Source organism: Rhinatrema bivittatum, chromosome 2, assembly GCF_901001135.1.
Source record: "Rhinatrema bivittatum chromosome 2, aRhiBiv1.1, whole genome shotgun sequence".
NCBI lineage: Eukaryota > Metazoa > Chordata > Amphibia > Gymnophiona > Rhinatrematidae > Rhinatrema > Rhinatrema bivittatum.
The window spans coordinates 421964210-421979686 of record NC_042616.1 but is presented as its reverse complement, the minus strand read 5'-3'; the positions used below and the strand labels follow the sequence as shown (position 1 = coordinate 421979686).

Below are 15477 nucleotides of genomic sequence, written 5' to 3'. Positions count from 1 at the left end.
CTGGAGGATTGGCACATTATGAGGCAACCTAAGCAATGGGTAATGCATACGCAAGCTTGGCTGGGACAGGTTCCCCTATGCAGTCTATTGTGCAACCTAAAAGCACGTGGTTGGTCAATCCTAATGAGATTCTTCCGCCATCTTCGAATTTGTGGCATCAATTGCGGACACAGCTAGTGGGAGGGCGGGAGTACCATGCTAGTACTAGTTTATACATCAATAAGGCATTCCCTTCAGGATATGAGAGTGCAGAATTTCAGGTGTGGAGACAGAGGGGGATCAAAACATGGGAGCAAGTTTGGGGACTACAGAATTTGTGGACTTTCCAAGACTTGCAACACACATATGACTTGCCTCTATCTGCTGCCTATTCCTATGTACAGTTAGCCCATTTTGCTAAGGCCCATCAGCTCATGGCACCACTTAATATGGGAATGTCCAGCTTTGAAAAGATTTGTCATAAGGCCAATTACTCTAAACAAGTTCTCTCCCTGACTTATCGACTTTAGCACCACAAGTAAAGGCTCCCCCAGCTTTTCAAAGGGCCTGGGAAAGAGATATATCATTTGACTGGGCACCCATATTATGGAAGTCAGTATTTGGGGAAGGGGTATATTGCATTCTCACTCATTGAAAACACCTATAAAGTGGTATATCGATGGTATGCATGTCCTCTACAATTACATAAATTTGCACGTCACAGACACTTGTTGGTGGGCATGTGGGGAGGCTGGCTCCTTTTTGCACATGTGGTGGAGGTGCTCTACAGTGCAAAAACTATGGCAGGAGGTATCTCATTGGTTGAATGAAATATTCCCGGGATTGGGTGCTCTTACGCCAATGCACACTTTACTGGGTGTTAAGGTATCTAAGAGCTCATCAGACCAGAACAGTCTGGCACAAATCATTCTGACAGCTAGTAGATGCGAAATAGCTAGGGTGTGGAAATTATCCCAAGTACCAACAAAAGCAGTCATACAACAAAGAGTGGATAAAATATTTTTATTGTCCCGCATCACAGCTTACAAACACAATAATATATCTACATTTGAAAAAAATTTGGCAACCATACCCAGCTTTGGAAATCTACTCGTACAACATCTACATCTATTGTGTAGATAATCTATAGTGGACCCTTCATGACTTGACTTACCAACACCAGGTTCTATTTGCTTCCAGAAGACATTCGATGGCTCCCATGCATTCTCTTACGACTGCTTGGTAGGATTACTATATATGTATGAGGCATTTGGGGGGAGGGGGTGGGGGGAGGGGAGGTCTAAAGGTGTAAAATCAATGCTTATCTTCATGTTTTGAATGTGAATCTGCTCTTATCTATCCCTCCTATTGTCTGGGGGATTCGTTATTTATTGACACAGATACAACTGTTATAACTTTTGATATCGTTTATGTATCTTTTATTCTGGTATGTCTGTACCCAGTCGGATTCACTGTTTAATAAAAAATTGTTAATTACAAAAAAAACCCCAAGAAAATGCTCCAGGGAGACTGGGGGTCTTGGTTTGCCAGACTTCCGACTATACAATGCTGCATGTCAATTACGCTTTGTAGGGGAATGGCTCACTGGTTTTTATGCTTACTGTGAAGCTGGCCTGCTTGCTAGCATGACAGCTCCATGGGTCCCCCCTATTTCTCTTGCAGGCTTTCCCAACGATCTTACGAAATTTGGATATCCCAAAAGTGATGCTCTACCCATGTCTGCGTGCCTGGAAGTGGTTACGAACTCTGAAGGGCTTGCCTGGTACCACTTCTCTGCTGCTTCCTTTATTGGGAAACTTGGACTTTGTATCTGGACAGGATTGCAGTGCTATCTTCAGCTTTTGGGCCCATAATGGCTTGCCGTTCATTTTTCATCTTTATGAAGCCAAGGCTCCAAACATGATCGATTTTTCTACGCTAGCTCGAACTTTTCAAATACCATCTCAACACTTTTTCGCTTACCTTCAAGCGCACCACTACTTACAGTCCTACTGGGCCAGTGAGACATTTCTATCAGAATCCTCCTTTGCTATAATGGTTTTTGAAATAGCACATTCTCATAACTCCATTACAGGCTGGAGCAAATTGGGTAAAAGCTATAAGCAAATATGCCATCTGGACTCCTTAACCTCTTATTGGTCTACGGCAATGGACGAGCCAATCACAGGACCATCCTTGTCTTGTTTCAAAACTCTGCATACCCACATTCAAGATTTGGGTCTCCGAGAACTTCAGTTCCGGATACTACATCATACCATCTGTGATGATGTCCGCAGATTTCGACTGGGCCGGCTCCCGTCTTCACTGTGCATAAAATGTGCCCAAGTGGATGGTACCATGATACACCGCCTCTTTAGCTGCTCCAGACTCAAGGTGTTTTGGTCTAGGGTACTTGCATTTATCTCACAATGTGCTGGTGCTGCGGTTCAGAAGACCGGCAGGCTTCTTCTGTCAGGCTTGAGAGATGCCTTGGGGCAACGCCACACTTCACAGGACCGCTTTGCTATTCTTTTAGAATGCCGTACGATTTTGTCTAACTGGATTGAGCCCCTCAATCTGCCCCCTATATCAGTGTGGCACCACCAGATGGCATCTGCCTTGCAGATGGAGTGGTTGGATTTTACTGTAGGGCACAGGAAGCCAGATAAGAGATATTGCGAAAGCTGGGCTACTCGTTTTCAATTACTACCCTCTGACATACAAAATGGTCTCCTTACTACTGGGTATCAAACTACATGGCCATAATTTTAGTTCCTTAATATTCTAGCTTTGCTGGGCATGGTTGCAGCCCATTTATAGACGTGTTATAAGATATGTTGAATGTTATACACTGGCAGTGTAGGGTTGCTCTCGGGGTTAGCACCCCCCCCCCCTTTTTTTTTTTCCATAGCAGCATCTGACTTCTCTCTGGTCACCTAACCTGGCAGAAGCCCCCTTGGTCTCTGGGGGTAGGGATTGTGTGAAAGTGAGCAGATGAATGGGTTGAGTGTCTGGGTATGTTTGTGGTGTGAGAGGTCCATGGACTCCATGATGGTATGGCTGAGCAAGGCCTTTCGAAGGTCTGCTTGGCTTGTTGTAAGGTAGGGGTGTTTGTGTACAAAAAGGAGAGTCACAGTGAGGTTCTGAAACTGCCCGGTGTTTTGGAGGAGGAAGTTCTCCTGTTCTGTGTATACAGGGGCTCCCCCCTAGTTTGTTATACTATTACTGTCTTCCACCTCAATGATGCCATGTATTCCGCTCTTTTTGTACTATACTGCAAGTCTTATCTCAATAAAAATTATTCTGGGAAAAAAACAAAACCAACCTTTTCCAAAAATGTGACCAGTGGTGAAAACAGAAACCTGATAGAAAAAACACACATTAACAAGGTCACTCAATGATAACTTTTATTTTGCACCTACAAAAAGAAAAAAATAGTATCAAAAAGGCAACATACAAACTGGAAATTAGCTGGTCAAAATGGAGAAGAGATGCAAAACAAAAAATTGAACAAACTGCATCCTTATGTGTAGACCAGTATTTGGTTTGCAAACGTGGCACATAAAGCCATACTACAATATGATGGGAATGCATATCAGCAAACGGATCCATATAAAATCTCTGATACTTTTCTCATTTAGAGAGCTGGACAAGAACTGATCATTTATGGAGAATCCCAGTCCTTTTGACTCCCTTAAAGCACCTCCTGTTAAAAACACTTATGTACAATTAGTGACAGAATTTACTTGAAAGATGATATGGAATCAAGGGCAATATTAGTCACTATCAGAACATTACTCCAACATGAAAAATTAGTGCCCAGCAAATTGAAACACTCATTTAATGCTTGTAGTTAAGCTATCAACAAGCATCATAAAATTTCTATTTACAAAACAGATTGTTAAACGTCTGCTAGGGCTACTGCAAAAGTGAAATAAAGGGGGAAACAACAGCCCCTAAAAATAGAACTGTAAGACTGATGTTCCCAATCATGTTCCTAGCTAGACTGGAGGTCAGTGGAGCCTACTTCCTTACTAATCCCCACTCAGTATTAAATACTGTCTAACAGCACAAGAACGGGACAAAAAGTTTATTTCATGCCCTTGTATAAATGAAAAAAAAAAAAAAAAGAGTAAAAAATACAAACAAAATTCTACCAAATGTATTCATTCACTGATTCTAAAAACTCAACTCTACAATTAAAAAAGGGAAAGGTGCAAGAAAGCTGAGACAGAATTAGCATCCATTCCAAGCTACTGTTTCTGTCAAAACAACCTACCTGTATGCCGTACATACAAGACATGCTCTTCTCATCCCACCATTTTCAAAACTGGAATCTTGCTTTTATATACCGTACTCAAAATGCTAAGAATCTGCTCTACACTGCAATCTAGGGCTTGTACTGCCAAATGAATCTACAGTTAAGATCTTTCCTCTTTCAGTATGGAGAAGGAAAGGAGTAGAAGAGAAGTCAGATCAGAGAGACAAGGAGTGGAGCCTACGGTGCCTTCTTACTCTCATCATATGCACCAACCTCAACACTGTGCAAATTATTTCCTGGAGGAAGGTAATCAAGTATTTATCCCCCTAACCTCCCCTCCATCATTAAATAAACCTTAAAAGAATATACTTACTATGGGGGAGTCAAAAAATACCACCTTAGTTTGAAAAAGAACATATTTAAAAATTAAAACTTATTTCCCATATTTTTCCCCTACCCTGTGCTCTCTTCTCCTTGCACAGTACTACCTACCTGGAAAAAGCAGCTTACTGTGGAAAACATATTCAAAACAGATAGAAGATGCAGAATCTGCTTTTTTTAACCACTATGTAAAGACAATCTCTTCACTTCATTCTCAAAACTCATTGCCCTATCTTAAATTTGTGATTTCTCTTTTCTATTATATCAAGCATTGTTCCTACTAGAGTTCCCCTTTCTACATTCAATAGTTAGCACTGTACCTTTTTCATATCACCAAGTCAAAATATAAATTAGTCCGGACTTATTACAGCAAGCTTAATTCTTTAAGAGTCCTTGTTAATTGTTTTCAGACCCATGCCATATTTTGTCCCATGCATGTTAAGTATCTTATGTAAAAGTCCCACCTCCTCCAACCTACCATCATGCTATCTTTAAGAAATGGTGTAATTAGGTTTTTAATTTCTTCTTCCAAGTAGAGTGCAGGACTGAGCTACAATATTAAAGAGATCAGGACTGCTGAGGACAGAAGTAACAGAAGTAATACAAGAGAATTGTTTTTGGTTTTTTTTTTAAAAGGGTAAAATGAAAGTAACAATATACCTGAAAGGAGGAAATAAGTATTTAAAAAAAGGCATCTACTTCAATTAGTGGTCTATGGTTACTCAAGCTCCAACTAATTAACGACACTCATTTCTACCCCAACTCACCCTTCACTAAAACGCCACCAGCAGCTAACAAATGAACCTGGCTACTGAACTCATCAGAATTGTACATGTGCCAGATACCAACACATGACAACTCTGTAATTTCCAGAACGGAGCATTTAACATTAAACATGCGCATACAAGGACATTTACTGGGTGACAGGTGTGTATATTAGCATTCTTCCATTTTCACTCTGAAAGCTAAATTTTCATGAGAAAAAAATCATAAAAAAATACAGAAATCATAATGAAAAGAAAATATGGTAAAAGCAGTTATTTAAATCCAAGGCAAAAAAATCAACCTTTCAATGGATAACTACTTTTGTGGTATCATTTCCTTGGAGTAGTTGAAGAAGAAGGAGGTGGTGGTGGTGGGGGTGGAGGTGGATATTGGTAGGTGGTTTGTCCCATATAATTCATCATATTACTGGCGGGAGGCTGGGGAAACTGCTGAGACATCAGCGGCTGCGGCGGCTGGTTGGATCGTCCCACACCGCCGTACTGCTGCTGGCCAGAGCCTTGAGTGTTTCTCCCACTCCCAGCGGAAGCACCACTGCTACCACCAGTGGCCCCGTAAGTTCCGGAGCTGTAATCCTGGGTCCCGTAGCCACTCCCACCAAAGCTACCCCCTCCTCCATAACTGTTTTGATTGTAGCCGTATTGGTTCTGCTGTGCCCCAAATCCAGTGTTCTGGTTCCCATAACCAGCACCATAGTTCTGGCGACCTGTTTGGTCTCGGTTGTCTGCTCCATTGCTGTATCCTCCTCGATCTCCAGCGTTGCCTCTGTCCCTGTCTCGAAAACCACCACCAGCTTGGTCTCGTCTATCCTTGTTGCCCCGAAGCCTTCGATCACATTCCTCCTGGTACATCATGTTTGGGTTGTTGGCTGTGGGAATACGATAGCGTGATCGACCTCCTAAAAGAAAGAAAAAAATATGTAAGTGCTACACAATCTTTCAGAAATAACTGCCAGACAAAACAACTCTGCTTACCTGTAAGCAGGTCTCTCCTTAGACAGCAGGAGAAAAGTAGCTATTACGCATGGGCGACATCATCTGACGACGCCAATACAGACCCTGATCTCAGAGTTGAGTAAAGACTATCTGAGCATATGCGAGAGTTCCAGCGTGCACACGCTGCCTCATGAGATTCTCCAAAGCTTAAGCGAGGTAATAAACTCTCCAGGGAGATAGGCGGGTATTAAGAATAGCTAATTCATCCTGCTGTCTACAGAGAACCCTGAATACAGGTAAGCAAACTTGCTTTCTCTGTTGACAATCATACATGAATTAGTCAATACATGTGGGAAGTCCCAAGCTCAGGATTGCACTATGGAAGCATTCAAAGTCAACCCAGTCTCACCAGGTGGAGTGTCGACTACTGTGTGAACAGGGTATACAGAACTGTTTGTATAAACCATCTTTTTAGGACATGCTGTTAACACTAGTGTAACGAAGATGTGCACAGATGACCAAGGGGTAACTTGTGTCTTTAATAGAAATAGTCCTGTAATGAGCCATTGAAGTCAGCATGGCTCTCATTGAAAAGCCTTGACAGTGTGAAATCTTCAAGCCAGTTAGCGCATAACAGTGCACAATACAGCCCTCTATTTATTGGTATCAAAGAACACAAACATCTGAGAAGTTTGACTGTAAGGCTGAATTCTCTTTAAGTAATATGCCAGGGCTCTCTTACAGTCCAAAGATGAAAAGTCTGTTCTGTGTGTGCATGAGGTGTTGGAAAGATTGTAGGATGCATAATGGCTTGATTAATATGCAACGCAGCCACCTTTTGGAAGGAACTTGGGGTAGGTCCGCAGAACCACCCCATTGTGAAAAAATTGCAGATCTGGTGAATATGAAACCAGAGCTAGTAGTTCAATTACTCTTCATGCTGAAATGACAACCACAAGAAACTTCAGGTGAGAAACTTCCAAGTCCACTGACTCAAGGGGTATGAAAGGAGGTTTTATGAACTGAGCTAGGACCTAATTTAAGGTCCTCAAAACACTAGTGGTTTACCAACCAGAGATGTGGAATGCCAGAGTTCTTTCATGAACTTTGTTTCCATGTATTGGTATCCCAATGAAACGCTGCCCACCTGCTGATGATATACCACAATGCTTCAGAGATGAACTTTGACTGAAGACGTGATAAGGCCTGAGTTGCTTACCTATAACAGGTGTTCTCTGAGAATAGCAGGATGTCAGTCCTCACACACGAGTGACATCATCCGATAGAGCCTGGCCCAGAAATTTAATCTAAAAAATTCTACAGATTTCTAACATACTCTACTGAGCATATGCAGCTGGAGTTATTACCCTGTCCTCTAGGCAGAGTCCCTCAGTCCATAATATAGTTAATACATGGAGAACCAATTCACAGGGGAGGCAGGCGGGTTTCATAAGGACTGACATAAGAAAATTATTCCTTACCTGCTAATTTTCATTCCTGTAGTACCACGGATCAGTCCAGACAATGGGTTGTGTACCCCTTCCAGCAGATGGAGTCGGAGCAAAATTGTAAGGACGGCCCCTTATAGGTTAGAGCGCCCTCTGCGTCCCTTCAGTATTAAGAATATCCAAGCCAGTAAGAATACCATGGGATGGATCATGAAACAAATAACAGTGAACTGTAAAATCTAGAACTGAGCATCAAGGTGGCCCAGAAATTTGCAAACATGAACCAATAGGCAAGGAACAGAATTAGGTAAAACCAAGTAGTCGAGCTGATAGCAATCCCATTCCCAGATCCTTAGGGAGGGCGTCTGGACTGATCCGTGGTACTATAGGAACGAAAATTAGCAGGTAAGGAATAATTTTCTTTTCCCTGTACGTACTCGGATCAGTCCAGACAGTGGGATGTACCAAAGCTTCCTACGGAGGGTGGGCCCCGGATAGCCCAGCTCGAATAACCTGTGCACCGAAAGAACCAAACATCGGTGGCCGTACATTCAAGCGATAGTGATGTGCAAACGTGTGCAACAACTTCCAAGTCGCCACCCTGCAAATTTCCTGAGGAGAAACGGCCTGGCTTTCTGCCCAGGAGGCGGCTTGAGCACGAAGCGAATGTTGAGATTACTTACCTGATAATCTCCTTTTCCTTAGTGTAGACAGATGGACTCAGAACGAATGGGTATAGTATCCGCGTGCTAGCAGTTGGAGACGGATCTGATGTCAGCACGGGGTATATATACCCCCACAGGAAGCGTAGCAACTTAGTAATCTTCCTTGCAAAAGCTGTTATGGATGTGTGTACTGACGCTCAGTGAAAAGTGAAACAGGATTCCCCTGACCGATTGATAGTAGCTGGAGACCGCCAGCATTCCCAACCGGGAGGCGTTGACACCTGGTAGAGTGTACGCTCTTATGGAAACAGAGGACATGGCTTACCTTGAATCGGTGAAACCCATGTACACAGGCAGCTGGGCGGGATGCAGAGTCCATCTGTCTACACTAAGGAAAAGGAGATTATCAGGTAAGTAATCTCAACATTTCCTGGCGTGTAGCCAGATGGACTCAGAACGAATGGGATGTACAAAAGCTTTACTCCCAGCCTGGGCGGTAGGCTGCCTGAGGACCATGTAGAACTGCCCTCGCAAATGCTGAGTCCTCCCTGGCCTGGACATCCAGACGGTAGAATCTGGAGAAGGTATGGACGGAAGACCATGTCGCCGCTTTACATATTTCTGCAGGCGACAGCATCCTGGATTCCGCCCAGGATGCCGCTTGTGCTCTGGTAGAATGAGCCTTGACTTGTAGAGGCGGAGACTTCCCAGCCTCCACATAAGCTGCACTGATAACTGCTTTAATCCAGCGGGCGATGGTGGGCCGCGAGGCCGCTTCACCTTGCTTCTTCCCGCTGAGCAGGACGAACAGATGGTCCGTCTTTCGTAGTTCTTGCGTCACTTCCAGATATCTGGGCAGTAATCTGCCAATGTCGAGATGGCGCAATAAACGCCCTTCTTCAGATTTCTTCAAACCCGCCGTGGTAGGCAAGGATATGGTTTGGTTAATATGAAACTGTGAAACCACTTTCGGTAGAAAGGAGGGAACCGTGCGAAGATGGATAGCCTCAGGAGTGATTCGGAGAAACGGATCTCGACAGGACAGTGACTGTAGCTCTGATATGCGGCGTGCTGAACATACAGCCAGCAAGAACACCATCTTCAAGGTTAGAGAACGGAGAGACAGGCCCCGAAGGGGTCTGAAGTTGGATCCTGCGAGGAAATCCAAAACAAGGTTGAGATTCCATAAGGGCACAGGCCACTTCAGTGGCGGATGAATATGCTTGACTCCTTACAGGAAGCGAGAAACATCTGGGTGCTTGGCGATGGGCTTGCCATCCCTCCTGGGGCCATAGCAAGACAGCGCCACCACCTGAACCTTGATGGAGCTGAGGGAGAGACCCTTCTGAAGTCCATCTTGCAGGAAATCCAACACAACAGGGATTGTGGTCGAATGTGGATTGGTGCCATGAGTGTCGCACCATGCCTCGAATACTCTCCAGATCCTTACATAGGTGAGGGATGTGGAAAACTTGCGAGCTCGGAGGAGTGTATCAATCACGGGCTCCGAGTAACCTCTTTTCTTCAGTCTAGCCCTCTCAATGGCCAGACCGTAAGAGAGAATTGAGCTGGATCCTCATGGAGGATGGGACCTTGACGTAAAAGGTCCCGGAGAGGAGGCAGGGGAAGAGGCTCCCCTGCCAGTAGTCTTCTCATGTCCGCGTACCAGGGTCTTCTTGGCCAGTCTGGAGCCACTAGAAGAACTAGGCCCCGGTGTTTCTGAATCTTGTGGATGATGGCGCCCAGCAGAGGCCACGGAGGAAAGGCGTATAGCAGAGTCCCTGGAGGCCATGGCTGGACCAGGGCATCGATTCCGTGTGAGAACGGGTCGCGCTTGCGGCTGAAGTATCTGGGTACTTGAGCATTGGACTTGTCCGCCAGTAAATCCATGTCCGGAATCCCCCAGTGATCTACAATCATCTGGAAGGCTGTGGGTGACAGCTGCCACTCTCCCGGATTTAGACTTTCTCTGCTGAGGAAGTCTGCCGTGGTGTTGTCCTTCCGGCAATGTGGACGGCGGAGACGTCCTGAAGATTCGCCTCTGCCCAAACCATCAGTGGGGCGATCTCCAGAGATACTTGTCGGCTTCTGGTTCAGCCCTGACGGTTGATGTATGCCACCATGGTGGCGTTGTCTGACATCACTCTGACTGTTCTGTTCTTCAGTTTGTGAGCAAATCGAAGGCATGCCAATCGGACTGCCCGAGCCTCTAGACGGTTGATGTTCCACGCTGACTCTACTCCGCGCCACCGCCCTTGTGCGGTGAGTCCTTCGCAGTGTGCTCCCCAGCCGCTCAGGCTGGCATCTGTGGTGAGCAGAGTCCACGTGGGGGAGGACATCCTCGACCCCCTGCTCATGTGGTTGGACTGCAGCCACCACCGTAACTGTGTCCGGACTCTGGCAGGCAGAGGTAGGTGCGTGGAATAGTCCCGTAGACGAGGGCTCCAGCGAGAGAGCAGGGAGTGTTGTAGAGGTCTCATATGGGCCCTTGCCCAAGGTACCACTTCCAGGGTGGATGCCATGAGACCAAGAACCTGCAGATAATCCCAAGCTATGGGCCGACTGGCTCCCATCAAGTACTGGATACGCGTCTGAAGTTTCAACCTTCTCTTGGTAGTGAGACTGACTGTGTCTGCCTGCATGTCGAACTGTACTCCCAGGTATTCCAGGGACTGGGAAGGCTGTAGGCAACTCTTGCTGAGGTTGATTACCCAGCCCAAGCTTTCCAGAAGGGCGATCACCCTGTCGGTTGTCCGATGGCTCTCCTCTCGTGATTTCGCCCTGATCAGCCAATCGTCTAGGTAGGGATGGACCAGAATTCCTTCCCGCCTGAGGGCCGCTGCTACCACGACCACCACCTTGGTGAAGGTCCGTGGTGACGTGGCCAATCCGAAGGGCAGAGCCCGGAATTGGAAGTGGCGACCCAGAACCTTGAAGCGTATATAGCACTGATGATCCGGATGGATCGGGATATGCAGGTATGCTTCTGACAAGTCTAATGCCGTGAGGAATTCTCCTGGCTGTACTGCGGCCTTGACGGAGAGCAGAGTCCCCATGCGAAACCTCGAGACCCGTAAGTATCGATTGACTGACTTGAGGTCCAGCACAGGCCGAAAGGTGCCCCCTTTCTTGGGTACCATGAAATAAATGGAATAGTGTCCAGAATTCACTTCCCAGGCAGGTACTGGGATGATGGTTTTCAAGGACAGGAGCCTCGCCAGGGTAGCTGCCAATGCTGCCTTCTTGTGTATGGGACATGAAGATTCCACAAACTTGTCCGGAGGGAGATGATGAAAGTCCAGATAATATCCCTCCCGGATAATGGCGAGGACCCACTGGTCCGAAGTAATCTCGACCCATCTGGGGTAGAAGAGGGTTAACCTGCCCCCTATGGCTCCGTCCCCCAGATGAATCGGCGGATTCTCATTGGGAGGTGCGGCTGGGACCCGAGCCCGGGCCTGCTCCCCTCTTGCGCTGCTTGGTCCAAAGGACTGATTCCTGGCCTGAGGACATGGTGCCTGGTAGAGACTCCTGTAAGGAACAAAGCGCTGTGAACTCCTGCCCCTGGAGGGCCTTGGAAAGGCGCGCTGGCCCCTTCTGAACCGATCTTCCGGCAGTCTAGGCACTGGAGAGGCACCCCATGTACTGGCCAGTTTATCAAGGTTGCTGCCAAATAGGAAAGATCCCTTAAAGGGCAATCTGGTGAGGCGTGTCTTTGAAGGCGCATCAGCTGACCATCTCCGGATCCAGAGCTGCCTCCTGGCAGCTACGGAGGATGAGATCCCCTTAGCTGTTGTCCGACCCATCTGGGGTAGAAGAGGGTTAACCTGCCCCCTATGGCTCCGTCCCCCAGATGAATCAGCGGATTCTCATTGGGAGGTGCGGCCGGGACCCGAGCCCGGGCCTGCTCCCCTCTTGCGCTGCTTGGTCCGAAAGGACTGATTCCTGGCCTGAGGACATGGTGCCTGGTAGAGACTCCTGTAAGGAACAAAGCGCTGTGAACTCCTGCCCCTGGAGGGCCTTGGAAAGGCGCGCTGGCCCCTTCTGAACCGATCTTCCGGCAGTCTAGGCACTGGAGAGGCACCCCATGTACTGGCCAGTTTATCAAGGTTGCTGCCAAATAGGAAAGAGCCCTTAAAGGGCAATCTGGTGAGGCGTGTCTTTGAAGGCGCATCAGCTGACCATCTCCGGATCCAGAGCTGCCTCCTGGCAGCTACGGAGGATGAGATCCCCTTAGCTGTTGTCCGGACCAGGTCTGATGCAGCATCCGTGAGGAACGAAAGAGCTGACTCCATGTCAGCTGCTGGAGCGTTGTTCCTAACCTGTGACAAACAGGCACGCGTCACCACTGTGCAGCAGGTCGCGATCCGCAAAGATAGAGCTGCCACCTCAAAGGTCTGTTTCAGAATGGCGTCCAGTCGCCGGTCATGAGGCTCCTTGAGGGCCGTCCCCCCTTCAACTGGAATGGTAGTGCGCTTGACCACAACGCTAATCAAGGTGTCCACCTGAGGGCACGCCAGCAGGTCCTGGATAGCCGGTGCCAATGGGTACATGCCCGTCAGGGCCCGGCCCCCTTTGAAGGAAGCCGCTGGTGCCGCCCATTCTAAATCTATCAGTTGTTGTGCCGCTTGCAAGAATGGAAAATGGCGGGCTGTAGGACGAAGACCTTCCAGCAGGGGGTTCTGCGCAGAGGGTACCATAGCGCTGGGACCTGTAATATCCAACTCCGCCAGACACTGAGACACCAGGTCGGAGAGATCCTCCTTAGGGAAGAACCGCCTCATGGTTCTATATGGCTCAATCCCTGGGGGAAGTTCCCCCATCGTCCGGGAGTTCGGACTCGTCCGGTGAAACCTCCTGGTCTGATTGATCTGGACTGTCCAGCGGCGGGAGGTCCTGCTCACGATAAGGGCGTGAGGGTCCAGGAACAGGATCCGCAGGAGCCGCCGCAGTCGCAGCCACCGCAGAAACAACAGGAACCGCAGGGCCTGGACGGGAAGCCGTTTGCATCTGTACAAAGGCATGAATCCCCTTAAAGAGATCCACCCAGGAAATTGAAGCAGCCTCTAATCGCCGGGGTACAAGATCCCCCGGGATTCCCGATTGGTCGAGACTGCCCGCTAAATCCAGGGTATCCCCTGGGGAACTGTCAGCAAATCGTGGCTGAGACTGGTCCTAGCCCGAGGGTCCCACGGCCTCCTCACATTGGGCACATAGGGAGTCTGGTTCTTCACTGTGCGTGGCTCTAAGCTGGCATGCAGAGCAGAGGCCAAGGGCTTTAATGCCTGAGGCAGGCGGCGCTGCCGCTGAAGACGCTGAGGCATTCTGTTCCATTGAAAAGTATGCGCTGAATGCTTAATAGAACAGGCGTACAACAATAATAATATGCGGCAGCAATATGCGCTTAATACAACAGGCGCACAATAATAATAATATGCGGCAGCAATATGTGCTTAATACAACAGGCGCTTAACCATAATAATATGCAATATGTTCTCAGCAATAGGCGGCCATGAAAACAGCTCAATTGTATGCAATATGCTCTCAGCAATATGCAGTTAGCAATACACGCTCAATGGCATTCAATAGGCTCTCAGCAATATGCGGTTAGCAATACACGCTCAATGGCATTCAATAGGCTCTCAGCAATAAGCGGTTAGCAATACACGCTCAATGGCATTCAATAGGCTCTCAGCAATATGCGGTTAGCAATACACGCTCAATGGCATTCAATAGGCTCTCAGCAATAAGCGGTTAGCAATACACGCTCAATGGCATTCAATAGGCTCTCAGCAATATGCGGTTAGCAATACACGCTCAGTGGCATTCAATATGCTCTCAGCAATAAGGCAATATACGCACAAGGAGGAATAGAGCCGCGCCTATTACGGGCGCTCAATACCTGAACAAGGCCCACAAAATGGCACCCTCCACGGCGTGCCACGCCGCCGATCCTCTGTTCCTCGGAGACCAGAAATAAGAGATGTACGCCTTACCTGATCCTCGGCGCTTCCCGGCTGGAACCCGGGCGGTCTCCGGCTGCGGGGGGAGAGGGCAAGTACCTTCACCGCCGTGTTTGAGGATATGCACCCGCTGCCTCGTCCACGCCGGGACCGAGGCGCCTCGTATGCCTCACCCGAACCTTGCCCGGGGGCTATGTCCCTGCTGCGATTCGGCCACCGGACCGAGGACTTAGACCTCCGGTGGATCATGGAAATCACCCCGGGAAACTCTACTGGGGGAGGGACCTTAGGGTATCACCGCAGGAGTGCGGGGCTCGATGTTGCAGAAGTTGTTGTTGAAAGAAAGAAGAAAGTAGAAAATAGAAAGTAGATTTGGAAAACACGCTCAGCGAGCGTGCAGGCTCTCCAAACTGCTTTGGAGACGGAAATTACTACGTTGCTACGCTTCCTGTGGGGATATATATACCCCGTGCTGACGTCAGATCCGTCTCCAACTGCTAGCACGCGGATACTATACCCATTCGTTCTGAGTCCATCTGGCTACACGCCAGGAAATGAGCTTTGACACCTAGCGGAGGAACACGACCTGCCCCGATGTATGCGGCAGAGATCGCGGCCTTGAGCCAACACGCAATGGTGGCCTTAGAAGCCTTGTGCACTCGGTTGGGCCTGCTCCAAAGGACAAAGATCCGATAAGCGGAACTCGTTATTGACCTCCAAATATCGAATGAGAGCCCGCTTAATATCAAGATGTCGAAGGTCCCTGGAATCTGCCTCTGGAAAGGACGGGAGTTCCACCGTTTGAGTCACATGAAAGGCGGACACCACCTTTGGCAGAAAAGCAGGCACCGTGCGTAACGAAACCCCAGAGTCGGAGAAACGGAGGTATGGTTCTCTGCACGACAGTGCTTGAAGCTCCAAGATCCTTCGAGCGGAACAGATAGCCACTAGGAAAACCGTCTTGAGTGTGAGAACCTTGAGGGAGGCTCCAATCAGTGATTCGAAAGGCGGACTGGCCAGGAGGGACAAACAGTGGGATGGCGACTTGACATGCTTCGCGCC

At 47.9% G+C, this 15477-nt stretch overlaps 1 protein-coding gene across 1 annotated transcript in view; it reads right to left on the bottom strand.

Moving 5' to 3' along the window:
* Nucleotides 1–3369: 3369 nt before the first annotated feature.
* The window catches only part of DDX17 (DEAD-box helicase 17), a 195429-nt gene continuing 183321 nt past the window's right edge, over nucleotides 3370–15477 (bottom strand). Inside the window, exon 13 of the mRNA XM_029590213.1 lies at nucleotides 3370–6302. Within this exon, the coding sequence (XP_029446073.1) occupies nucleotides 5716–6302 (587 nt within the window). The 3' untranslated portion in view covers nucleotides 3370–5715. The remainder of the gene's footprint in view (nucleotides 6303–15477) is intronic.